General features: G+C 35.4%; 1 protein-coding gene and 2 long non-coding RNA genes across 4 annotated transcripts; 1 reads left to right on the forward strand and 2 right to left on the reverse strand.

The window, feature by feature from the left end:
* Window positions 1-297: 297 nt before the first annotated feature.
* On the forward strand, window positions 298-24,412 carry LYPLA1 (lysophospholipase 1). Of its 2 annotated transcripts, none has more exons than XM_090283697.1 (9): window positions 298-343; window positions 1,490-1,521; window positions 9,339-9,404; window positions 13,059-13,106; window positions 14,731-14,801; window positions 17,369-17,442; window positions 19,873-19,974; window positions 20,991-21,167; window positions 24,068-24,412. In XM_090283697.1, the coding sequence occupies exons 4-9, from the start codon at window positions 13,066-13,068 to the stop codon at window positions 24,119-24,121; spliced, it is 519 nt and encodes a 172-aa protein (XP_090139823.1). In that variant the 5' UTR covers window positions 298-343; window positions 1,490-1,521; window positions 9,339-9,404; window positions 13,059-13,065; the 3' UTR covers window positions 24,122-24,412. The 2 variants fall into 2 exon arrangements, with proteins under 2 accessions (XP_090139823.1, XP_090139821.1); XM_090283695.1 differs by lacking the exon at window positions 298-343 and adding an exon at window positions 401-588.
* LOC150004435 (uncharacterized) lies at window positions 3,023-14,771 on the reverse strand. The gene is made up of 3 exons (XR_016512388.1): window positions 14,672-14,771; window positions 11,508-11,665; window positions 3,023-3,548 (listed from the first exon to the last, which is right to left on the reverse strand). It is a non-coding gene; the product is annotated as an uncharacterized LOC150004435 (long non-coding RNA).
* LOC150004436 (uncharacterized) lies at window positions 19,870-27,466 on the reverse strand. The gene is made up of 2 exons (XR_016512389.1): window positions 27,224-27,466; window positions 19,870-19,979 (listed from the first exon to the last, which is right to left on the reverse strand). It is a non-coding gene; the product is annotated as an uncharacterized LOC150004436 (long non-coding RNA).
* Between the last annotated feature and the right edge of the window lie 43 nt (window positions 27,467-27,509).

A 27,509-nucleotide genomic window follows, 5' to 3' on the forward strand; every position in this document is an offset into this window, starting at 1 on the left:
AAGGAGTATCTGCGGTTGGGTATAAGCGGCTTTAGAAAGTTCATTCCATTACAGTGCCTCAAGAGCACAAGACAGAGCCAGATTCCAGAGACCTCGCTCTCGGCTTGACCCTAAGACCGGCTTTCCCCAAGTGGCCTGGACGCCTGGCGGGAGGAAGCGCAGCGGGGTTCCGCCGGCACAGAGCATGCAGACGTAGGGAAGTGGAGAGGGAGAAAGAGAAGGTCAGCTCAGGCCTGGGTTCCGTCACTGCCGATATGGCAGACAGAGAAGCAGGACAGAGTGACGCACTGAACAGGGAGAGCAGCGGGGGAGGGAAAAGACTACCCGCCCCTCCCACACAGGGGTAAGGAGCTGAAAGGGATGGGGGGGCGTGGGGGGGTCTGCGCTGCGTGTGCGCACGCGCTTCAGCGCGTGCCCAGTGGGGCGGGCCGGGACTTGCCGCTCTCACGCCCTTGGGCCGTGGTCGGCCACCGCTCTCCCTTCTGCTTTTGACGCGCGTGTTGTCTGTGGAGCCGGTGTATGTGCGGCAATAACATGTCTGCCCCTCTTCCCGCCATCGTGCCCGCGGCCCGGAAGGCCACCGCTGCGGTGAGTGGCGGCGGCCGAATCTCGGAGGGGCCCACTTGGCCCACTGCTGGCCAATGCCCCTCGCGCGGGGTCGACTTCGCTGGCGGGTTGGCGATCGGTGGTTGGGGACACTCCGCCCTTACTGAGTGGGGCGGAATGGTGGGCATGTCCTGGGCCCCATCTGTGTTGGGAGAGCGCTGGTTTTCGTGGCCGGGGCGGGAGGGTCAGCACCCACCCCACCTCCCCAGCCCCCAGCAGGAGTCCTCTGCATTGCGGAGCGAGTGCGGCCCGTGGGACCCCAGGATCCCCGGCTGCCTGGCCCCCAGCTTGGAGTTATCGGTTGTAGTGCAGAGGCGCCCTAACTCGAGGTGGCTTTATAGCATGTTTGTATTGTTTGTGGATGCGGAAAGTCTTAAGTCCGGGGGGGAGAAATACACACACACACACACACACACATATGTATGTATAATTTTCTTAGCTTACACTCTGGTCCTAAATTAAAGAAGTTTGGAGGTTTAGTGTCTTATAAGATCAGAGGTGCTGTTTTTTAGGAAACAATTTAAAGATCTCAAACTTATTTTTATTTCCGGAAATTCCATTTTGTGATGGAAAAATTCTACAGTATAAATGAGAACCTTTTATGGTTTGACTTGAAAGAGACTTTCTTAGAATGTGATCATTTGCACTTAAGAGTGCCTAAGTGGGACCTCTTTCTGTGCTGAAACCCCACGTTAATTATTTTCGCAACTACCAGGAGAGAGGTTAAGTATTTTTGCCATTTAAGGGATGTCTGTAGAGATTAATTTACTGAAGGTAGTGTTCTGTAATTCTGGCATGTACCTTAGCCAGAGCTACAGTATGTTAACAATTCCATGTGGGTTTATTTAGGCATTGCTTATTAATTTTTCCTCTTTTCCTCTAGGTGATTTTCCTTCATGGATTGGGAGATACAGGGTACGTAGCATTATTATACTGTCAGTAATAAAATGGGGTCATACAACTCTACCTAAGCGATGAAAAGTTTCACATTGAAGAACTATAGGACTGTATTTAAAAAAAACTATTGTTAGTATTCTTCAGTCCAGTGATAAGACACAATCTTTTCATTTTTGAAAACTTCTAGAATTTTTCCCGTATTATCTTGAATTTGTCATTTTTCAACTCCTGTTTCTGGAACATTAAAATTGCAAATTCCTCCTTGGTTGCTGTATTGGATAGCAAATATGGATGGAATGTTTGAGCTTTCCAGAGGAGTTAAAATTTCAGGGCATGTTTAGAAGAACTGGTTGATTTTGATAAGAGAAACAGTAGGAATGTGCACTGTACTGCATACTGAATGAGAGCTTAGATATTTCCTTAAAAGAAAAAAATCAGTTGAAGGGCAAGGGAGGCAACTCAAAGATTTTTGGAGACTTACCAAACACATTTTGTTGTGCTAACTTTAGATAAATTTAGATTTATCTTTCACTCAAGCTTATTCTATATTGAGAGGTTTTGTTTTTAACTTAAATCAGTGATTGTTTGAAACAGGTAAAGTTGTTAAAACATTGTTACAAAATTGTAGAATAGGCAGAAAACTGAAGATAGATAAATTCTGATAAAGCAGCAAAAACACTTAAATCTTTATAGGGAGGTGGGTTAGAATATTTTTTTTTTTTTTTTTAGGTTAATTTTTAAAAGTGATTCCTAATATTCTTTTATGCTTACTAAGTAGAGGTAAGGTGACTGTGACACATACTTTGTATGGAGTTACAGAAAAAGTTGTAGGACTTTTCTGGCAGTCAGGTAGTCTTATGAGAATGACAGGTTTATTTTACTGTTTGTTTATTTTACTAAACAGAGGTGTAGAAAAGTTCTATTTTATAACCAAACCGTTCTTGATGCTGAGAGCTAGGGAGGAACTTGGTACCTTGTAACTTCCCCATTAAAGAGAGCTCCTAGGCCTGAAGAATCAGTCCAAGAGAAGAAAAACAAAAACAAAAACAACAGTGTAGGAAGGTTCTCTGTGGACCCAGTTTAGCTAGATTCCATAGACTGAGGTTAAGAATGAAAATGATTAAGAAAATGAACAATGTGAAATTAAAAATAACTAAGAACATCCATGACATGTTGATTAATAATTAAATTTATGTTAAACTGTAAAGGTCTCTAGTTCTGAAAGTACTTTGTGAGATGCTAAAGAAAAGCTAATTCTAGTTTGGTTCAATGAAAACATGGTGAAATTCAGAATGAACCAATCTGACAAGTGGCAATTTAATATTTAAGATACTTTTGGAGAACTAAAGTACATTTGCCAGGATAACTAGGAGGGTGTTGGATTAAGCAATTTTTGTCCTATGGTGGGGCAAATATATAATGGCTACCATAATGAGAAGGTATTTTAAGACCCACAAATAAAGCAGGAGATTCTATAGATTATAATAGAATTTATTATAGAGTAATTTACTTACTGGAAGATTGGGTTGAGCAGAAAAGATGACCCAGCAGTCTGCTCAGATTATGCTCTGCTAACAGATCCTTGTTACAGTACTTTTTAAGTAGTATAACCAGGGTACTGGTGACTGACAGGACAAAGGGACAAAGAATGCAGTAGTGATAGGGGCCATACCTCCTAGTGGGGTTGTGTTATACTCAGTGCTAGCAGGAATTTGATTTTTATCTTCGTTGTCATGCTCTTCTGACTGTTACAAAAATATTTGTGGCCACATTTTAAGGAACACAGATAATCATGAGCTAGAAAGCATTTGTATGCTTGCTAGGGACCGAAGGTAGTCAGAGTTCACAGCATGAGACTTAAATCCAGGACACAGAGATGAAGCTGGTGTTGCTTACATCTACATCTATACAACTTTGTTGCTATAAAAATGGGCAGCTTTTGTCCTTTTTGGTTGAAGTTCTTTTTTGCAGAACCAGCCAAGGTGTGCAGTCTGGAAGCCAAGGTCTTGCAGTTTATGTCCTTTAGATTTCTCACGAAAACAGTGCTGGTGGAATACAATTGGGAGATTATATAATTGCATATTTTCTCAATTTTAATCTGTCATTTCCCCCACATTTTTATGTTTCTGAGATTGGTACTCATCTTACTATGTGTGGTGGTAATTATTTTTTCATAAAAAACTTTTCAGTAGTGCTTACAATTTTTTAGTTCTGGGAAATATGATATGCTATTTTCTCCTCTGGAAGATTTACAGCTAATATATAGCTCGCATGTTTAGAACTCTGAAAAGATCTGCAGTAAAGAAACACATCTGACCAGCAAGTGTTCCTATTCATAACATATATAATAAACTGTGAAACTAGAATTCAAAGAAATGTGTTTTAGATCATACCGTATTACATGAGATCACAGTTTTCCTTTGCAAAATAAAAATAGCTTTTGTTATGATTATGAAAATGTTATGTTTGTATTGTAAAAAATTCAAAATGCAAATATGCTTAAGAGAATGAAAATCAGTTGAAATCCTACAACCTAGAGATACATTTTTATTTTTGATAGCATTCTAAAAAATGCTTTATTTGAAGTTTTTCAAATTTATAGAAGAGTTGCAAGAATAATAGATTCCTCAATAACTTTTACCTAGATTCACTAATCTTACTGAATGTTACTGTTTGCTGGACACTTTGAGCGTAAATTGCAGATATAATGATTCTTTATTTCCAAACATTTTAGTGTGTCTCTCCTAAAAACAAGGAGAGCCTCTTATATAACTGCAGAACAGTTACCAGATTCAGGAAATTTAGCACTTATTTAATATTAGTATCTATTATACTACATATTCAGACTTTGTCAGTTGTCCCAGTAAAGTCCTTTATAGTAATCCTACACCCCCTTCACCACCACCACCCTTCACCAACCTGCAATCCAATTCTTAGTTACATGTTACATTTAGCTCTTTAGTCTCTCAATCTGGAACCATTCCTCAGCTCTTCTTTGTCTTTCATGACACTGACATTTTTGCAGAGATCAGGCTAGTCCCTCAACTTAGGTTTGTTTGACATTTCCTTACGATTAGGTTCTGTTTGTTCAATTTTGGTACCAATACCATATTGGTGATAAGTCCTGTTCATTACATCACATCAGGAGACAAGTGATGTTCTTTGTCCCATTATGGATGCTAACTTGGATGACCAGATTAAGGTGATATCTTCCAGGTTCCTCTACTGCATTTGTTTCCCATGATAGGTAAAAAGCAAGTTGTGAGGAGATACTTTGAGATGATGCAATTTGTACATCTCAATAAAACCATTATATAGAAAAACAAGACCAAAAAAAGTGTTTAGTTTCCACAATTTTGTGAATTTTTCAGTTTTATTTCTGTATTGATTTCTATCTTGATCCTGTGTGGTCCGAGAAGATAACTTTTTATGATATTTATCTGTTAAAATTTGTTGGGACTTAATTTGTGGCATAACTTATGGTCTGTCCTGGAAAATGCCCCAATTGTACTTGAGGAGAATATGTATGCTGCTGTTGTTGGGTAGAGTGCTCTATATATGTTTGTTAGACTGAGATGGTTTATTGCATTAAGTCCTCTATTTCCTTACTTATCTTGTGTCTGGTGGTTCTACCCATTAATTGAGAACAGGGTACTGAAGTCTTCAGCTATTAATTGTTAAGCTTTAGGCTTCTCTCTTCAATTGTTTCAGGTTTTTGCTTCATATATTTTGATGGTCTGTCATAAGCGTAAATGTTTATAATTGATATATCTTACTATATTGAACCTTTTATTAATATATATTGTCCTCCTTTATCTTAATCTTTTTTGATTTAAAATCTTATTTTGTCTGATGTTAGTATACACACATTTTCTTTCTTTTGGTTACTATTTGCATGGAATATCTTTTCTATTTATTCACTTTTAACTTGTTTGTATCTTTGGATCTCAAGTGAGTCTCTTCACAGTATATAGTTGAGTCAAGTACTTTTTTCTATTTTGCCAACTGAAATGTCCAACAAAAGAATATTTGGGAAATTAGAATTCCAGCCATATACACACAAAAAATATATTCTAAAACTGTAGATACAGTAAATTCCCATAAAAATAGAAGCATATTCACTAAAATGTTGACTTTTTTTTTTTATTGTACCATTAAATGTGCTCTTCATTTTCTTTTGTTTTACTTTTCTGCCTAATTATAATAAAGGAAAAAAACCCACTACAATATGTGTGTATGTGTATGTATGTGATGGGGAAAACATGGCCTATATCTTATAGCTTCTTCTCTATAGGTTCTTTGTTGATCTCCATAGCTGAAAGTAACTTTATCCTCTTTCATATTATGACATTGTTTGTAATTTCTAGTAGTGCTTAAATGTTCATTTGTATGGTGTATTTGTATCTTGTTTCTCCTACTAGATTGTAGGTTCATGGAGGACATAGTCCATATCTTAATCTTTGTATCTTTCATGCATATAGAATAGTTACATGAATAGTTATGATTATTTCTTAAAATTCTACTCCTAGTTTTTTTTTTTTGTTTGTTTTTGTTTTTTCATTAACATGTGTTTTCTTATAAGAAAGGCATTTTCCTGGGCTGTTCTATTGGGCTAAGGTGTTGGCCAAAGACTGTGTGTCTGTTGAGGGAAAACAGTGGTTCATGTTGTTAAAATATAAACTAAAGTAGCTAAAAGTACAACATATCTTAGGAAAAAACACAAAATAGAGATGAATAACTCATATTAATAATTGTGAGATTCCAATTTTGAGCACAAATAGTGGCAGAATCACAAATGGTTATGCTTCAGTATTTATATATTTGGGTTGCATTAATTGAAAGGGAACTCATCAACAGCCTCACTCATACAAGGCCAAGAACTAGTGAGTAAACCAGAAGGCCTTTGAACTGTAGAGTCTATATCCTAAAGCTCTTGTACTTGACCACACAGAACTTTAGCTTTTATATTCTTAGCCAAATGTATATGTATATATATATAAGAGCTACAGAAGGGCATAAGTATTCAAAAGGTCAGCTATAAAACCTTTTGGTGTGGAGAAAATAGCTGAGGTTTTACTGTTGTAAGAACAAGTCTAAACTTAACATACAAAATTTTAAATTTTATTTTGTTCTTTTTCTGTAGTCACCATTAATTTGTCTCTACTTCCTAATAAACTTTTAAAGTGGCTTTTTAAAATACAAGGGTGTGAGTCTGACATTCACATTAGCTGGCCATAATAAGTCAGGCTTTTATTATATGTAGTAATGCTTTGAGGAACATAATTGAAGCTATTCCAGTTTGGACTCTAATAGGTGGAAAATTGTATTTTATAAGTATTACTTTTAGTGACTACACATTCCCAAAGCTGTAATTAGCAGAAATAATAAAATGAAGTTTAGTTACCCCCAGGTTATTAGTACAAATCCTGAAATAGAAAATACAGTGATGATACACTTAAGAAACTGAAAAACAAACAAACAAACAGAAACTGAAACAGCATACATAAAATCTGTGACTATACTGTTAACTTTTTCAGGGGTAGCAGTTACGTTTTACATTTTAAATGCTGCTTGGAGTACCATATTGAAAAGGTCTTAAATATGGCATAAAGTGTGGTAAATGTCTGCTCTGGGCCCAGGATCTGGGACTGGCAGCCCATATGCCAGGTATTTATCATTCTACATAATATTGCTTATTATACACTTTAAAATGCATGTATACTATTTGCATATTTTGGAATATTTCTAATTCTACTGAAAATATTAGAAAACTTAGAGGTCTTTAACCCCAACAAATAAATATATGGAATAATATCACAGTGAAGTCCATAGTCCATAATAAATTGAAATGTAAAACAGAAAAAGCAATGAAAAACTGATTAAAGTGGTTGTTTGACACAGTTCTGTAATAGACAGTTGAGCCAATTAATATAGCACATGTGCTACCTGTCCTGAATATTAAATATAGATGGAATCGTACAATTTGTGGTCTTCTATAATTGCCTTCTTTCACTTAACATATGTTTCTTTGAAGAAATGTCTTTTCAAGGCCTTTACCCATTTATAAGTTAGATGGTTTTTTTGTTTGTGAATTGTAAGAGTTTTTTATATAGTATAGATTCTAGACCCTTATTAGATATAATTTGCAAATATTTCCTGTTGTAGATTGTCTTTTCACTTTCTTCATAGTGTCCTTTGAAGCACAATTTTTAATTTTAGTGATTAAATATTTTTTCTTTGTTTCTTGTGCTTGTGGTCACATATCTAAGAAACCATTGCCAAGTCTAAGTTCACAAAGATTTTTGTATATTTTCTTCTAGGAGTTTTATAATTTTGTCTCTTACATTTAAGTCTTTAGAACATTTTGAGTTAATTTTTGTATATGTTATGAGGTAGTCCAACTTCATTCTGTTGCATGTGGATATCTACTTATCCCGGCTACTTTTGTTGAAATGATTCTTCTTTCCCTATTAATTTGTTTGGACATCCTTTTCAGAAATAAGTTGAACATAAATGTAAGGGTTTATTTGTGTATTCTCAAATCTATTCCATTGATTTATAAGTCTTATTTCAGTACCACACTACCTTTATTACTGTTGCTTTGTAGTAACTTTTGAATTTGGAAATTGTGAGTCTTTCAACCTTATTGGTGTTTAAGATCGTTTTGGCTATTTTGGGTCTCTTGATTGTACAAATGAATTTTAGAATTTGCTTGTCTGCAAAGCCATATGAGATTCTGTTAGAGATTCCATTGACTCTGTATGTCAATTTGGGGAGTACTGCCACCTTAAGAAAGAATATTAAGTCTTCTAGTCCATGAACATGGTGATTCATTTTTATAGAATTTTAATTTGTTTCAACATATTTTACAGTTTTCACAGTAAAGTCTTAACACATATATACAAACAACACAAACACATGAACTCACACATGCACACATATACGCATATGTACAGACATGCACAACTCCAAGAATAATGCCTGGCTCATAGAGCTATATAATTGTTAATACTGTTGTTATTAATTTTTCTACATGTCCTTAACACTTTGGGGGAAGGTACATTAAAAAATAGGTAAATAGTTAACAGAAAAGCATTTTACATTTACTTTCAGACTATTTTACACACAAAAAACCTTTAAGTTATTTTTACTTTATCCTTTAATACAGGTAACATGTAAAAAGTATTAGGTATAATGTCAAGTATAAACAATCAAGAAACTGTAGGGTGTATAGTAAAAGTCTATTTTCTTAAGTGATATGCATAGAAAAAATTGGAAGGAAATATATCAAAAGATTATTTATAAATAAATAGCTGGAAGGATTATGACTTACAGTTTTTCTCATTCTATTTTGAACATATATACATGTACATATACACACAAGAAAAGAATGCTCACTAAATTTATTTTTAATAGTGTAGTAACCATGCAGAGCTATCAGACAGCTGATTTACTTTACTCCTCTTAAGCTTTTTTCTTTATATAAAATGTGAATTATATTATCTGTCTTGCCTAATATGTTATGCACATTGTTGTGAAGTTACACATAAATAAAAATTTTATTTTGTAAATTATAAAGCCCTGTGGAAATATATGAAAGAAAATATGCTTCAGAAATAATAAATCATTTTTATCCATAGATAAAGCTTAAACAATAGTCTTTGGGTTGTTTCCAGATTGGTGCTGATATTTTCATAGCATTGATGGTCTATACTTTTAAGATATTTTAATGAGTTAACAAATGTTCTAACAGACTTTTAAAAATACTATTGTTACTAATTTATTGGGAATTAAAACAATATCTAATGGCATTGTTCAAATAATTTCTCTACCAGGCATGGATGGGCAGAAGCCTTTGCAGGTATCAGAAGTTCACATATCAAATATATCTGCCCACATGCGTAAGTATTATTAATCTTTATGTTTGTGATTTGCAAACTGGAGAGGAATAATTGTTATAGCTTTACTTTTCTAGAAAAGCATTTGGATATAATTTTTAATTTTTAAATATTCAGTTTAAAAATAAATTATTAGAGTATACCTGAAACCAACCCAAGATCATATTGAATGTAAACAGTAATTGAAAAACAAAATTTTAAGAGTCAAAAAATAAAGACTGGTAAAGTCTTTAAAACTAAAGTAGTACCTTGTTTTTTTCTGTTGTTTTTTTTTTAGTATATTTTATTGATTATGTTGTTACAGTAGTCCCAATTTTTTCTTTCCTTTGCTCCCCTCTGCCCAGTACCCCGCTTCCCTCCAGCAATCCCACCTTCCTTAGTTCATGTCCATGGGTCATGCATGTAAGTTCTTTGGCTTCACCCTTTCCTATATTATTCTTAACTTCCCCCGTCTATTTTGTACCAAACAATTATGCTTCTTAATCCCTGCACCATTTCCCCATTTCTTCCCCTTCCCCCTCCCAGCTGATAACCCTCCAAATGATCCCCATACCTATGATTCTGTTCCTATTCTGGTTTGCTTAGTTGGATTTGGTTTTTATTTTTTAGATTCAGTTGTTGATAGTTGTGAGTTTGTTGTCATTTTAATGTTCATAATTTTGATCTTTTTCTTAAGTAAGTCCCTTTGACATTTCGTATAATAATAGCTTGGTGATGATAAACTCCTTTAGCTTTACCTTGTCTGGGAAGCACTTCATCTGCCCTTCCATTCTAAACTATAGCTTTGCTGGATAGAGTAATCTTGGTTGTAGGTACTTGCTTTTCATCACATTGAATACTTCTTGCCAGTCCCTTCTTGCCTGCAAAGTTCCTTTTGAGAAATCAGTTGATAGTCTTATAGGCACACTTTTGCAGGAAACTCTCTGCTTTTCTCTTGCTGCTTTTAAAATTTTCTCTTTATCATGAACCTTTGGCATTTTAATTATGATGTGTTTTTGTGTGGTCCTTTTTGGGTCTATAGCTTGTTTGGGACCCTCTGTGCTTCCTGGACTTGTATTTCTTATTTCCTTCACCAAATTTGAAGAGTTTTCCTTCATTATTTTTTCACACAAGTTCTCAATTTCTTGCTGTTCCTCTTCTCTTTTTGGCACCCCTATGGTTGGGATATTGGCACATTTAAAGTTGTCCCAGAGGTTCCTATGCCTCTCCTCATTTTTTTCAATTCTTGTTTCCTCATCTGTACTGGTTGACTGTTTTTTTCTTCCTTATGTTCCAAATTATTGATTTCAACCCCAGTTTCCTTCCCTTCACTTTTGGTTTTATGTGGATTTTCCTTCAGTTCATTTAATATAGCCTTCACTTCTTCCCTTATACATTTGCCGTACTCAAGCATATGTGTCAAGCCTCTGAGCATCTTTATCACCAGTGTTTTGAACTCTTATCTGTAAGGTTGGCTCTCTCCTTGTTTGTTAGGTTGGCTTTCTCCTCGTCACTTAGTTCTCCCACTGGAACCTTGATCCATTCCCTCTTTTGGGCCATACTTCTCTGTCTCCTCATCTTGACAGGCTCCTGTGTTTGTTTGCCTCTGTGTCTTAAGTAGAGAGCTGTTGCTCCTGCTACGTTGCAAGAGGCAGAGCCTTAGGTATTCATCAGTAGAGGGAGACCCATTTCACCACGTTGTGGGTGCTGTATGTGGGGGAGGGGTTTGAGAGGGAACAATGCTGCTTGCTCAGTACTCGCCCCTTTTCCAGGCACTTCTCCCACTTTGTATGGGACTGGTGCCTCTCTAGCTGTTGCCCTGGCTGTCGTTCCCAGAGTGGGTGGGTCTGCGGATGTTCTAGGACTTTGGGGGCCCTTTAAACAAGTGGTCTCTGCTGAGAGATGGGGAGTTTCTTCCTCTGCCCCAATCTCCACTGTCAGAAGCAATGAAGCTTTATTTTCCCTGGCACTGGGACTATGAGCTGTGCGATCTGGTCTAGTGCTGGGAGCACTCCCCAGGTATCCCTTCAGACTTTTTAAAACGTGTAACTGCATTTTCCGCTGGCCTGCTGCTGCTGCTGCTGCCACCACACCGTGTCCTCTTTGCCCCGGCTCCGCCCCTCCTACCTGTCTGGATGAGTATTTCCTCTTTATATCTTTGTTTGCTGGACTTCCATGCAGCTTGATTTTCTGAAATTTCTGGTTGTTTCTAGTTTTGAGGTAGTTGTATTCCTTCTTAGTTGTGGGGGGAGATGCAGCTTGTCTGTCTAGGTCTCCATCTTGGCCTGAAGTATCAAAGAGAGAATCAGTACTTTGGTTTTATTGAATTTTTTCTTTTCTGCTGAGAAATTTAAAATAAGGCTCTTTTGGAGGTCAGTGGAACTCATAGCCAGAAAAATTCTCTTAGGTATACTAATATTTTTTTAAGCTCTTAAGGATATGCATGAGGTGTCTCTGAAGGGGATTTATGTGCTGGGTTTGTAAGAAATCTTTACTATGTTGAAAGTACTCCTAAATTTTATTGATTAGAGATAATGCGTGATGTACTGTGGAAAGAACACAGACTTTGGAGTTTGAGAGATTTAGTTTAGAATTCTGAAAATGTTTGTGGATGTCAGAAAAAACTAGGAAGAAAATCAATAAGTTGGACAAATTTTTAGGTCAAAGGCTGCTGAGAAGCAATAGCTATGGAGAAGACAAATGGGATTAGGTACATTCTAGTAGGTTAGTAATTCATCCTCAGAAGTGTGAGTAGCAGTAGAGGTGATAAATATGAGAGTGGAAATGGAAAGAGGAAAAATACCTGAGATTAGGTAAGAAAACAAGTCCTTCCTGTTTTATCCTGAAATAGAAGGTTTATCATCTTACCACTGTAGGCTACAACTGTATACACTGGTTAAGGTTGTTGTGTCATCTGTTATTCTGACTTATGCAAGAAACTGAATTCCTGATGATATTGGAATTTTTCCTATATTGTTACTGGCCCCAGAATTGAATTTGGTTTAAGGCTATTTTCCAACCTAGGAAAGATCTATTTCTCAAAGAAATTTTGATAGGATTTTGTGACCTCTAAAGTATACTTGTTTCATGAGTCAGGAAGATAGTGGTGAGATGTAGTTATAAGTGTATTTATTTTTCTTTCCTTTTGTCCCTAGTCACATTCAAGTTGTCCAACAAACTTGAGTTGCGTGTAATGGACCTTAGGCAAAACTTACATTTCTCTTATTTAATGGTTGCTTAAGCAGATATATAGCTAAGAACTAGAAAATAAGCAAAAATGTAATCTGAGCATATGAAAATTGCTGCTACAATATCTTTCCAATAGATTGCTAATATCCTTAGCCTATTACAGAGTCTCATATTGCATACATTTCCAGTGGACTTGGTTACTGGTTTTCCTTCTCATGTCTGCTTTGAAAGTGTTAAGTAAGGGTGTTGAGAAAGGAAAATTTTTTTTTGTTAAACTTAGTTCATTTCAGCTAATGCTCAGTTTTCAGAACACAGTTGGAGGGTATGGAAAGATGAATTGTACAGTTGTAGATGCAGTGAAACACCTTGTATGTTAAAATTGTAGCACAGTTTTGCATAAGTCTCAAGTAATTATCTTTAATTGATAGAATTTTATCAAGTCTTATGCTTTGTTAAATTATTCTTGTTTTGCTGTTTTTTTCCCATCAGACCAGTTATGCCTGTAACATTAAATATGAACATGGCTATGCCTTCTTGGTAAGTAGGAATTTACTTATTCAGTAAGAACTTTTTATTTATATTTAGTTTTCTTGATCAGAAGTGCTTTTGTGTATAGCAATTTTTAATGAGCTATTTCTTAAGTTTCAAAGTTATACTGTTTATTTTAAATTTAACCTTTACTTAATTACTTAAGTTTTTATATTTTAAATTCAGGATAAACTTAAGGAGCTGCATCTACAAGTAGAGAAACAGGAGAGAATGAGTGACTAGAAATATTGCAGAAAATATCTCCTACTGCTTGATAAACCTTTGTTGATTTCAGTAACCAAACATTTGAATGACCCCATGTGGCAATCACTCTGACTAAGCCACAGCCTCTTTACCTTTTAACTTTTTCCTGTTCTGGAGAGCTGGTGAATTTTTAAGGAAGCCATTTCCTCTGGGCCCTCTTAAGATATTTTTTCATTTCCCATATTCTCTATAGTAAGGAAGTAGAGTCAGTTTTTCATTCCTCTGAGCCACTTCTAGACTATGATTTTTGTTTTCCTACTGCTCTCTGAAACTCCTGCCACAGGTTCTTAAAAAATGATGACTTTGACACCTAATTAGTGTTTTCCTTTCCACTGTATTTCATGCCACCATTTTATCTTTTGGATGACTACAGGATCCAGTGTAAATGACACGTTCACAACCTTGACTGGCTTATTACTTTCTTGGCTCTTCTGCAGTGAAATTTTCTTCTCTCACCTTTGGTCATCCACAGTCATTCCTTGTCAGCTGGAACTGTGCCATCTCTGAAGTCACTTAATTCAAACCTGATATTAACAATAATTACTCATCCTTTGAGTTTGCTTCCCTATTTCCACACTATTTTTCTTTGACCTCATCAGGACTTTAGTCTGCTGCCCTCTACTCTACTTGTTCCCACCCGTCTACCCAACCTGGCACTTCCTTCTTTATCTACTTTAAATTCATGGCAACTTTTACAAGTTCCTGCCTACCTTGGCCTTTGGTTCTTTCTTCTTCCCTCTGTGGCAAAATTCCTGTCCAGAACCAAAATTTCTACCTAATGTCTCTAGAGACCATAATGAAAGCATAACTACAACCTGATAAGAGAAGTAGAAGGGGCCAAAGGAAAGCTTCTGTAGGTCTCTGGTTTGTGAAGTATCTACAACATGTGATGAAAAAGTTTTGTGGAAGATGTGGATAGATTTCAATATAAATACCTTTGTTCAGTAGGTATGCTATAACGCATGCAAGAATGACACAATAAAGTAGCTCTATTCCATTGGGTTGACTTACTGTGCAATAGAAGAGGAAATGAGTAGCTGGAATTTATTGCAAACTTCTTGGGAGTGTGGGTTGAGAGTCCTGCTGTGTGCAAGATTGGATTAGATAATCTCTTAGATATTCTTATCCTAAAATTATGTGGCAATGTGACTTTCTAACATTAGAATTGATATCTAGTTGGGATGAAAGGAACTTGTAGAATGCCCAATTCAAGCAGTTAGGTTAACTGTTTCGCCTCTGAAGACATGTTGAGTTTCATGTTCTGGAGAATGGATATCCCAACTCCCATGAGTTTAGTAAAACATACTTACCAAGAGTAGACATTCTTAGAATCAGATAGTTCTTTCAAGATTTTTGCCTTACTTTCCAGGTTTGATATTATTGGGCTTTCACCAGATTCACAGGAGGATGAACCTGGAATTAAACAGGCAGCAGAAAATGGTAAATACAGAAAAGTTTTATAAATAAAACATTTAAAATATTTTTAGTAGATTGTATAGTTTTATTGATGTTGATGAAATATTACCTGAACTCAGGAGGTGGTGCTATTTTCTTCCCTTCTGATCTCTCTCTTCTTAACTTGTTTGCCATGATGGCCACATGGATCCACTTACCTATTTGTCCTCAGTGAACATGAGGTAGACAGGGAGGAATGGCAATTATTATTAAACTTTAAGTGTCAGATGCATATTTTTGCTTTGCTCTACATATCAAATGGAGAAACTAACAGAATGTTTAATAGCTGTGGCCTGTTATCTTTATTAAGGAGACTTGATATAAAGATGAAAATAATGATAGAATGATGTAATGATATATAATAAAAATTATATTAATGGTTAATTTTAGTGTGGTAATATTAAACAAGCTAGGTAATTCTTATAGATCATCTCATTTAGTACTCCTATGAAATAAGTATTAGCTCTACAGAATCTTCATAATCTGTTCTCTGGTTAGTATTCCATGCTCCCTTATGAACATGATAATTTTCTTTCTTTTTTTGTGTGTGAAGGCATAAAGGACATGGGCTTATCGGGAAAAATCTGGGTTTAGAAAATGCACAGAAACATCCTTTTCTGTTACATATATGTACGGAAATATTTACAAACAGATAATATGACAACTGGAATTGACTTCAGAATAATCTGGGTGGTGACAGAACAGGCATTGATGAAATAAGCCTGGCTATGATTTGATAATTGCAGAAGTGAGGTGACGTATATCCAGGGAGTCATTGCATACTTTTCCTATTTTGTATTTGTGTTTTGTATTTTCCAAAATAGCTTTAAAATGCAAAACCAGTAGGATCCTTTAAAATAATTTTTTATAAGAACTCTTCAAAACAGGAAAGAAAGTGCTTTCAAAATACATTAGATATTTAGGAAGGTCAAACTAAGAACATTGACTTTTAGTACCATCCAAAAGTAGATCAAAGCTAGAATCCGTAGCTAGGTATTTGTCATAAAATAATAGATGACAAAAACACATGTTGGGTATGGTAATGAATTGTCAGACCCTGTGGAAGATAGGAGCTGGGCTTTGTGGAGAAGACAGGTGGCCCTGGTGAGTTCCACAGTGAAAAAGTTCTGTCCTATAGAATCTGTTTATGACATAGTTGCAGTTTCTTACCTCTCCAAGGTGATGCACTCTTGGAGAGCATTAGGCTCTGACTAAGGAGTCTGTATTTGAGGGCTGTGAGACTGTGCTTCTGAATGAAGCTGACAGTGCTCAGGTTAGGTCCTGGAGCACAGTGGTGCCCTTGCCCTTAGGCAGAAGGGGATAGAAATTAGAACCCACTTCTCCACAAGTAACTGTTTTCATTGTAGTTTAACTTTATCTGGGGCAGTTGGTGTAACCATGGGGTGTAAACCTTTGTGAAACTGAGGGAAACACTCCCAATAGCACCTGACCAGCTAGCAGCTAACATTCACCAAGCTCCAACCGCAGCCTTTCTTCCTCACAGATGGGATGTTTCTGCCACTTCTGAGTCTTTCTGAGGCTTTGTATCTCTCCTAAATAAGACCCTCATACTGCTCAACAGTTCTTTTATTTCTTAAGTCTTCTTTACTGTTCTCTAGAGCAGTGGTCCTCAACCTTCCTCCTGCTGTGTGGCCCGGTTCCTAAAAGGCCACGGACCCGTATCAGCTCATGGCCCAGGGGTTGGGGACCCCTGATCTAGACCATTCTCCCATGCCCTAGTCAATGTACCTCTAGCTTTTCATACTAATTCTAGCTAAAAACTAAACTGTATGCAAAAGCAAAACAATTTTTAATTTGGGCATTTGGGTTTTTTTTGCAGTGTTCTAATAACATTTTTGGTTTTTGATGAAAAGGAAATGTAAATGTCGGAATTTTAGGCTTAAAAAAAATGAAAGTCTTGCATATATGTAAAAAAATGGAAGAAGATAAATTTGTTAAAGGTGCAGTTATTCCCAAAACACAGGACTGATTATAAAGAAAAGTAAATTTGAGGAGGTATCAAGTCTTATATTTAATGATGTGTGCCGATTCCAACGTATTTTGCAGAAGGAAAATAACTCATTTGGTTTTTTCCCTCATGTCATTTACTGGCTAGAGGAAAATGTGTGTGTGTTTTTAATAATAGAATGAACTATTTAAACACTGTAAATCACAAGCCATTTAATCTACTTAACTACTAAAAATTTTAAATTATGACTTTCAGGTACAAATGCCTATGGTTCTTTGAAGAGAAATATAAAGTATGTAAGAGCAGAATTGACCATAGATAAAGAATATTCATGTATTGATGAGAGAAATAACTGTTTACAAATTATATACAAGAAATAATTGAACAGTGTAAGCAGTACCTGCAAAATCTGAGTTTTATAATAAAAATGTGTTCAGATTTTGTATTTTAATAGAGTGCTTCAAGTTTTTCCACTTATTTTGACCTTTAATATACTTAGTATTTTTCTATCATTAATTTTTTTAAGTTTAAATTGTATCAGTGGTCTTTGAAATTATTGGTAATTTAACTTTCATGTTTTTAGTAAAAGCTTTGATAGAGCAAGAGGTGAAGAATGGCATTCCTTCAAACAGAATTATTTTGGGAGGATTTTCTCAGGTAAGATAAAATTTGGGTGGTATGGCAATAGTACATTTATCTAGAAGTCTGTGGTTTCAATCATTTTCTATGGAGGAGTCCTTTTTTTAGAAGATGTTACAGAAAGTGATATATTACTTACTTTTTAAAAAAAGATAAAGGGATTTTGACATTATTGTAGTTTTTTTTAAAGATTTTTATTTATTTATTTTTAGAGTGTGGAAAGAGAAGGAGAAGGAGAGAAACATCGATATGAGAGAGAAACATTGGTTGGTTGCCTCTTGCATGTACCCCAGCCAGGGACCTGCCCCATACCCCAGGCACATGCCTTAACCAGGAATTGAACTGGCAACTTTTTGGTTTGCAGAACAACACCCAACCCACTGAGCCACACCAGTCAGGACAATATACTACTTGCCTTTAATGCTGAATTAAGTTCAAAGGGACTAGAAATAATTAGTAATTGAGAGATACTTCATACTCTTGCTTTTCTAGTTTTCTTTGGTCAGCAATATCTTTACCTTATAGATTATGCCTTAAAAATCAATTTATTAAGTAAATTGTTTAGAACCCGGAATGTTAACACTATGGAGCCCTTTAAACAAAACTCTAAGTACAGTTAAAAGTTCCCTGTCTAGGAAGAGACTACTGATAAGAATAGTAAAGTAGAAGACAAGAGAGTTTCCTCCCTTTTTTTGTCACAGATTTCTAATGGTTAAGCCCCACAGATTCTCCTGCAATTTCTGTGGGATGGTATCAGAGTAGGGACTCCCCACAAAGTGACCCACAATGCTGGGAGCACTGGTTGTCTCACTTGTGTGCTCTTTTCCCACAAGAGGAGCTGGAGGCTCAAGGAAGGCCTCTCTGTGTGGTGCTGCGCTAGCCTCAGGGAGAGGCAATGTGGTCAACATGTAGCTGCTTCTCTTACCCTCCTAATGCAGCATGTCTTGTTTGTTCTCTGTTCTCTCTGGTACAGGGGATGCTTCAGCTTCACCTCTGTGTTCAATGATTCTCTCAGTGGTGTCTTGTTCTTGAGTACTTGTTAGTTGTTGTTCTTGTGAAGGATATCGAAGTTAGGAACAACCTATGTTGCCATCTCGGTGATGTCACTCTATCCTCTTCCCTTTTTTTGTTATTAAAATAGGTTTTAGATATAAATACATGGCTATTTTTGGCATCTTCTCTTTCTGTATTTTTTCTTCTACCTTCTATACTTTTTCTACAGGCACAGTTACTTTATGTTCACCTTACATTTTTAGTTCAGCTTATTACTTGTTTGCCATGTCACCCATCCCTAAATTGTTGTAGCTTCTAATCTGTAAATTTTCTAAATCAACAACATAGTGTCAGACAACCTGAATTAGGGCAATGTCAGAATCAGTTATTTTAGAAATTAGAATTCAATAGGAAGATAGGTTGTTAATATAATACAGTAAAAAGATAAGTTAATAATTTGGTATTTGTTGAAATTCACAGATAATATACATTGTAATACACATTGTGACATAAATAGAGGTAGGTAGAAGAATGAATACTTGTTTCAAATAGGAAGTGAACTCAGGAGTCTGTACATGTGAGAGGTGATGATCACAGTTTACAGAAACCAACTCCTAATACCTTAAGCAACAAAAAAGTTAGGAGTCTGTGGGATCACATCAAGGAAACCAAAGATGAGAATGAAGTAAGGCCTCGGGAAATAGCTAGGACTTGGAAAGCTGTCACAACTTTCTCCCTTCATCTTCATCTCCATTTTTCTATTCATCTGCCTCTCCATCTATAGCTGGCTATCTCAGCTTTTGCAGCCTATAGCATTTCCAGTTCTTGAGTTTACATGTTCCAGTTCCCAGTCACACACAGAGATAGACTGACAATCACTGAATCCCAGTATCAAAATCCTGGGAGAAAGAATATGACTATCTCACCTGAGAAAGGTTCTCACATCTGTATGTGGCCCAGTGACCATAGGCATGGTCAGAGAGACATGGGATCTAGATGACTGATGGGAATGCAGTTCCTAGAATGCATGGTGTTGTGAGCTGGGTAGGCAGATACTCTAAAGGTGGCTGTTCATTATTTTGAATTATTATTTTAGCAAATAATACCAGTTTAAGACAAAATTTGACTTTTATACTAGTACTTTTCAGAGGAGAAAACATAACTCTAAATTCAGAATGTTCCTAAGGCAGTTATAAATGCATCAGTTAACTCTACTATTAACTATGTTTTGACTGACTGGGTAGTTGCTGTGTTCTCACAATGGCTTTCAGTGTAGAGAATCATGTGCTTTAGGGCACAGTGAGGTGTGTACATATTTTTACTTGTTTACTTGATTTAATTTGACATCAGCCACCCAATTTTATTTTTATGGACATTATTAATAACAAGAAATCTCTTTTAAGTTGCTGTTAGCAAAGGATGTGTTCTATTAACTTTTCTTGCTTGTCTTTCCAGGGAGGAGCTTTATCTTTATACACTGCGCTTACCACACAGCAGAAACTGGCAGGTGTCACGGCACTCAGTTGCTGGCTTCCTCTGCGAGCTTCATTTCCACAGGTAGTCTGATTGATACATGCAACATTAAATTACTGAGCTAAGAGATAGTAAATAATGTTGGAGAAAGTGTCTTTTTTTAAAAAATAAACTTTACTTTTTTTAGAGCAATTTTAGGTTCACAGCAAAATTGAGTGAAAAGTACAGAAAATTCCTATATACCCACACTCTCCAGACATGCATAGCTACTGTTGATCTGCAGCACAGTGGCAAATTTGTTGCAATCAATGAACCTACATTGACACATCATCACCCAAAACCCATAGCACATCAGTCATCACTTTTTAAAAAGAATTTTCTTAGACTTTTGTGACATATTACTAAGCTTTATGGATTTCATAGAATGGAATAAGAAATAAGTCCTGTTGTCATAAATCTTATATTTGAAGTATTTATACATTTTAAGATACATACATACAAATTAGGGCTTTTTTTTTTTTACACATAGAAACAATATTTTTGAATGTTCAATATGCTTATTGCTTGGTAGCAGATTTTGCTATATTAAATATAATTTCTAAATAATAAGCAGTATAGAGCAAATATAGTATACATTGGAGATGTAGACTTTATTTTCAAATTCATCTTTAAGTCTAGTGTTTTTTCTTGGCAATTTTTTATGGTAATTATTTGGTGCCTTGCACATAGTAAGTGCCATTTATTAACTATCTTATTTAAATCAATTAACAGCTGAGAAAAACATGGTTTAGCTAAAACATACCTCTCATGCCAGGACAATATGAAGAGATAAAAAATAGACTCTGCTTCAAAGAAGCAATTCATTGGGAAAACATAAACTATAATAAAGATATAATATATGACAGGGTAATCATATGTTCTATAACTGTTGAAATAAAGAGATGTGCAGAGTATAGGGATGAAAGGAATTTTATTTCTGTGTCCAAATATAACCTATAATGTAAGTTATAACATGACATATCTATCTATAGTTTTAAATGCCTGGCATAATGCTCTACACATTTGAATAAATAATACTAGTTTTGTTTTGTTTTTCGCAGGGTCCTATCAGTGGGATCAATAGAGATATTTCTATTCTTCAGTGCCATGGAGATTGTGACCCTTTAGTTCCCCTAATGTTTGGTTCTCTTACTGTCGAAAAGCTAAAAACATTGGTAAATCCAGCCAATGTAACCTTCAAAACCTATGAAGGCATGATGCATAGTTCATGTCAACAGGTAAATATTTGGGAACTGATTATAGATACATAATTTGCTTCTTTTTCCATGTGATGTTTTAAGATAAATAACATTGGACTGTTTGGGGCTCTAAAGGAGTTAGTGAATTCACACTTGAAGTATAGGTTAACAGGACTTAGATCAAAGGTTATTCAATTCAAACATTCACTGATTTCCTATTATATGTAAGCATTCTACTTCTAAGACAAAAAAAATCCCTTTAATTAAAATTTAGAAAGGATAAGTTTAAATTAAAAATTTAATAGGGGAGAAGGATATACAAGTGTAACTGTATAGAAAGCAGAATGTGATATGTGTTATATTAGAAGTTTTTTAAAAAGTTCTTTGAAAACTGAGGAGAGAGATTAGTTTTATTTTAGGAGGCACTGAGATCATGATGAAAGAGCTAGATCTTGACCACTGGGTAGGATTTAGATAGCAAATATGCAGAGAAAGGACGGTAGGACATGCAAGCTGTTTGGTTGGGCTATAGACTTATGAAAAGCTAGGTGTCATAGAACAAAGAAGAGAGATCTTTTTGTAGAGAGCTTTTATTTTGTGAGATGGACTTGTTCTCTAGGCAACAGAAAGCCACTGACATTTTTCTAAATCAAAGCAAGATGTAATCTACATTCTGGAAATGAATGAAGTGGAATCCATTAGGATTTAGTGACTAATTCTGTGGAATAGGAAAGAAGGAAGTATCAATGAGGCCTTAAATTTCTAGCTCAGATGACTAAGAGGATGCCATTCATAAAGTAGGTACAAAGAACAATTTTAGGGTAACAGGAAGGAGATACTTGTATACTGAATTTAATGACTATACTAAGATCAGTATGCCCACATGATATCAAGATAGGATATTGGAAATATTTGTCTGAAGCTCAAGCCTGTAATAGATATAGAATAATTTAGCAATATTGTTGATCAGTGAAGGATTACTGTGGGAAAATATTATGAGAAAAAAAGTCAAGGGACAGAACTGTAGGAGAGTTAAAAGGAGTTAGGTGTTGAATACAAGAGAAGAGAATTTCTGAGTGGATGGGAATATTAACCCATGATTCAGAGAAATAGGCCAGGGAAGAAACTATGCAATGGTAAGGCACCTGTGACCTCAGATGTTTGAGGAGATAGAACCAAACTGGAGTGGATAGTGTGAAGTAGAGCAATGAGGATGTAGAGGCAACATGTATAAACTTTTTTAGAAAGAGGTTTTGGTAAAGTGTGGAAGAGACTAGGAAGGTTCTTTTTTAATAGGATGGGAGAAGATAATTGATAGGGTGAAGTCTTAGAGGGGTCATATAATTAAATCTTGAAGTAGGTAGTGGTTACCTTGAAAGAGGAGAGAAACACTTGAATCAGGATAGAAGAGGATGGATGAATATGAATTGATTGTTGAGTTACAGGAGAGGGGAGTTGAGAGTCCACAGCAAATTCTCTAAATCTTTTCAGTGAAGTAGAGATGTGGTCACATAATAAGAATGTAGGAGGACTGGATAGAATTGGAGGCTTATAAAGGCCTAGAATAAAAAAATAAGAAATAGAAAAAAAGCATCGAGGCAGCTTTTGTTAACATTGTTCAGTAACTAACTGTTCAGCCTGGCTAGGGTGTTATTGAGAACATAAAACTGTCATAGTAGTTCCTTGCTTTTGTACTTGTGGGCTACAGACATTTTGTAATTAGAGTTACCAAACAGCTGGCAGAGCCACAAATTTCTGGAAGTTCTTTTAAAATAACCTTTTGTTTTTATTTAAGCTATAAAATAAAATAAAATGCATAAAATAATATAAAATAAAATAAAATAAACTGTAATGAAGTATTGAATCCAGAAAGGGAGGTGGCACTCTGAGCATATAGGAGAGACTGAAGGTCTAGAACAGAGGTTATCCATGTAGACTTTGTATCAAAAGGACCCCAGAGCTTAATAAACATACCTCCAAACTTCAAACTCGGTGATTTCAGTGAATTGGGAGCTTGGGGTTGAACTTAGGCATCTTTGTTTGTATGGAAATGTTTTTAAAATAAAAGCTCCATATACGATTCTTTGTGTGATTGCATTGAAGGACACTAGACTGAATGATTAGGAGCAGAAAGTGAGAAGTAGTAGAACGGTAGGAGGTGGTGTCAAAGGAAACTTATAAGATTTCAGAGTGCTGTAAAATAGACGACTTTCGTGCTGTGGCTTTTTTTTCCTGAGTGACTGAATTACAAGGTCGAAGATTCTCTGCATTGCTGATTTGTGGGTCTGTGAGGCCAAGCCTTGAAGTAATAGAGATGATAGGAGGAAATAAAATGTGTTTGGAGTAAGTGACAACTGTGAGCCAGATGCAGTCATCTTCTAGGAAAGTTTTTTTTTCTGTAATAAATATTTGGTATATTAATTTTCATATCTTGCCAGGCCTATCTTAGGTACTTGCTCTCTTTCAAATGGTTGGTTATAAATATCTAAATCCTTGTGCAAGGCACAAAATATTTTATGCTGTGGATTTAGCATTTAATTCTCCTGAATGTTAAAAGCTAGGCTATTCCACGTATACATAATTCGTAATCACTGTATACTTCCTGAGACTTCTCAGTATAGGTATTGCCACTTCTAACCCCCCTTCATCCCTCCTCACTCCCATGTGTTATTTATTCAAGTATAGCAAAATTCAGACCATTTTAATGGCAGCAGATATTAGATGTGGGCCATCATTGAATATACAATATAATAATAAGAAATGATCTAAAATTTCTTTTGGAGTTTCCTTTCTCTGTTACAACTTTTTATTTCATTGTAGTAGTAAAAATGTGATTTCACCTTATTGTACACACACCATGGATTTAGTTAGTGGCATTTTAGTGGGAATTTAATTTTTGATTTGTGTAACTGCTTATTAAATCCCTTTATTCCAAACAGGAAATGATGGATATCAAGCATTTCATCGATAAACTCCTACCTCCAGTTGACTGACACTACTAAGAGGCCTTGTGTAGACGTACACACCAGCACTATTGTAGTACAGTATAAACCTTATCCCATGCCCAATCTTGAAACTTAGAATGTTTGCAGTGTTAAAATGTTTTGCAAATAGACACCAGTGGCATAGACTAATATCTCCTCATGGGAAATTTATGATCTTTTAAGTTTCAGTACATGTATTTGTATAATATGATCTGGAATATACTAGCATTAAAATAGATGAAGCAGCTCGCTCTTTTTCCCAAATGTAATTCGGCAAAATAATAAAATACTGAAACCAGATTTTCTATTACATCATTTCAAAATCATTAGTATGCTAATGAAAACTTGTTCAGGTATAAATGAGCAGTTAAGATATAAACTACTTATAAATGCTGTGACTTAGTCTATGAACTCATTCCCAAAATACCTAGTCACCAGGCAGTATCCGTATTTTTTATATATGTATTCAGATACACTCAATGATTATTATACATAAAAAGAATGGGGTGTTATTACATTATTCCTCATAATAGAGATACTGCTGCTAAGTGTCAATAAAGAGTAATATTGCTCTCTTCGATTAATGGCCCTTTTATGTTGGGAACCAGGCTTTTCTTTCGCTGTTAAATTTCATAATATTCTATTTTCCTTTCTAGAAATTATTTTCTTTTTATTCTTCATAATAGACCAAATATTGCCTCCTTGCCATAGATATCTGTCAATACATGCTATATCGATAATTTGACATTGTGACTCACAGACGTGGTGGTATTTAGAATGTATTTATACTTGATATAAAGAAACCACACATCACTTCAAACTTCCTACATTACTTATTTTTTAAACTGTACCTTAGTCCAAAGTTAGACCTCTATAGTTATTAGAATCTTTAGTACAGGTAGGAAATAATTCTGTGGTTGTATTTTTCTGTAATTCAAAGAATTATTAGGTCATATTCTAGTACATTCTGGAATATTTAAGACTGATCTTAAAAACTAATTTCTAAGATCATTTGCTCTAAGATGATTCTCCTTGTAGCATAGAGTTTTAGTTTACATATTTTGTACATATGTTTGAAATCAGCTACAGCAGGAAATGAACAATCCATTAGAAAAATTTGTTTTACTTTTATCTGCAATGGATTTATTTGGAATTTTCATTTTAGCAGATGATTTTTTTAAATTAGTTTTTGTGCAAAGATAGAAGTAGCAATTATTTGATTTTAAATAGCTGAATTTTTTACATTATTAGTAAAAATTATTAGGAAACAAATTTATCAGCTATAAAGGTTAATCAGAACTCAGTACATATGATATAGTTACCATACAGTTTAATATGTGGCAAAAATATACGCTTCATATTTCTGAACTGTTAATTTTTATTCTGTATTCCAACTGACTAAAACAGTGTTCGGAATGCATCTTTATAAATGGGTGCTAATTGATAATGGAAATAATTTAGTAATGGATTATATAGAATGTTAATAATGAAGCCATATGTTTATGTCTGGATTTAAAAATTTTAAACAATCATTTCATAAGTCATTTTGATTTACCTTAATATAAACTTGTTTCAGTTATACAGATCAGCAAGACATGATTTATGGCAAGAGATATTCCGTTGAAATGTGCTGTAATGTGGGAAAATGTAAATCTTTTCCACGGTTTCTACCAATGTGAAATAAAATTTAATTCTTGCTTTTCTGTGACTACTTTTCTGAATGTTATTTTTAACATTTGAGATTGCCTTGGAATGACTATCTATAATGAAAAGGAAAATGACAACGTAATCACAAGAATATACATTTAGAGAAAATGGAATGAAACTAGGCATGAAAAAAGCTTCTCTTGCTATGCAATTTTATTAAGGTTAAAAAATTCTTAATTTACTTTTTAGTGTTCCTAACCTATTTAAGAAGTTTTGTTTGGTGTTTTCTTTTGTATAGTACTAATGGGATTTTAAAATTAGTTATCCAAGTAGTTTTTTCTCCTTTCTTTAAAAAACTTTTCAATTACAGTTGACATTCAATATTATATTAGTTTCAGGTGTACAACATACTGGTTAGACATTGATATAACTTATGTAATGATACCCCCAATAGGTCTTGCACCCGCCTGATATTAAGCATAGTTACTACAATATTATTGACTATATTCCCTAAACTGTACTTTATATGGCTATGACTATTTTGTAACTGCAAATTTGTATTTCTTAATGCCTTCACCTTTTTCACACAGCTTCCAGTCCGCCTCCCATCTGGAAACCCATGTTTGTTCGCATGTTTGTTCCCTGTATGAGTTTATTTCTGTTTTCTTTTTTAGATTCCACACATAGATGAAATCACATGTTTTTATTTCTCTGATTTATTTCACTTACCATAATACTGTCTAGGTCCATTCATGCTGTTAGAAATGGTACAGTTTTGTTCTTTTCTATGGCTGAATAATATTTTATTGTATATATACACATCTTTTTTATCCATTGGACTTTAAAAATTATTAAATCTATTGGGCTGATATTGGTTAATAAAATTATATAGATTTCAAGAGTACAACTCATATGCTTGGGTCATGAGTATCAATTATGACCTGCCTAGTTAGGAATTTAAAATCCGTATCACCCTGTAAGGTTACTTTCCGTAGAAACCCTTGTCTACAATTAGGTGGTGGATTTTGACTAATGGTAGTTAAATTTGATCTGGGAATATGTTTGCAAATAGCATGAGGTGGAGTAAAAGTTACAACTGGGATATTGAAAGAGCTCTCCAGTATTAATGTATTTCAATTTTGTGCCTTGGCTTTGTTTTGTTACTCATGACTTATTTCTCTGCTGAAAAAGTTTGTCAACTATCAATCAACTATACTCAAAGTATATTAGACATTCTGAGCCTGGAAACAAAGATTGGGTATCAGTCCTTTAAGGATCTTACAAGCAATTTGAATTTTAAAAAGGAAAAGCTTAAAAGAATCAAATCCATATTATGATGGGCTATTTAAGGTAATGGGGGTGTGTGTGTGTGTGTCTGTATTTCAAGGTAGCCTGTTACCACGGAGAAAATGCTTGGGTTCCACTGACTTGAAAAACCACCAACATTACATTCTCCAAACTCACCTCAGTTCAGAGCTCCAAGGGCCTCTGCACGTTACAAACCTCCGGGTTCCAAGAGACCCAGCTTGGGATGAAGCTCCACTCAGTTTGGAGGCGAGGCCGGAGGCCAGCGCGCGCCAAAAGTAGGCCTAGAGTCCAGCAAGCCAGCAAGCTTTCATAACAATCTGGCGGGAAATGCTACAGCCGGGCTTGCTCGTAGCCCGACTGATGACTCCCCGGCAGGCGCCTAGGCTCGTCACTTCCCAAAGATCCACTGTCGATTGGTAGCGCCTGCACTGAGTGTGCGGAG

This window comes from Furipterus horrens, unplaced genomic scaffold, assembly GCF_987537825.1.
Source record: "Furipterus horrens unplaced genomic scaffold, mFurHor1.1.pri manual_scaffold_7, whole genome shotgun sequence".
Classification (NCBI taxonomy): domain Eukaryota; kingdom Metazoa; phylum Chordata; class Mammalia; order Chiroptera; family Furipteridae; genus Furipterus; species Furipterus horrens.

Excerpts from the sequence above, each read along its gene's own strand:
- LYPLA1 (XM_090283695.1), top strand. The coding sequence starts at position 520 with ATGTGCGGCAATAACATGTCTGCCCCTCTTCCCGCCATCGTGCCCGCG. Across the intron at positions 1,522-9,338 it reads CATGGATTGGGAGATACAGG|GCATGGATGGGCAGAAGCCT; the intron begins GTACGTAGCATT and ends TTTCTCTACCAG. Across the intron at positions 21,168-24,067 it reads TGCATAGTTCATGTCAACAG|GAAATGATGGATATCAAGCA; the intron begins GTAAATATTTGG and ends TATTCCAAACAG.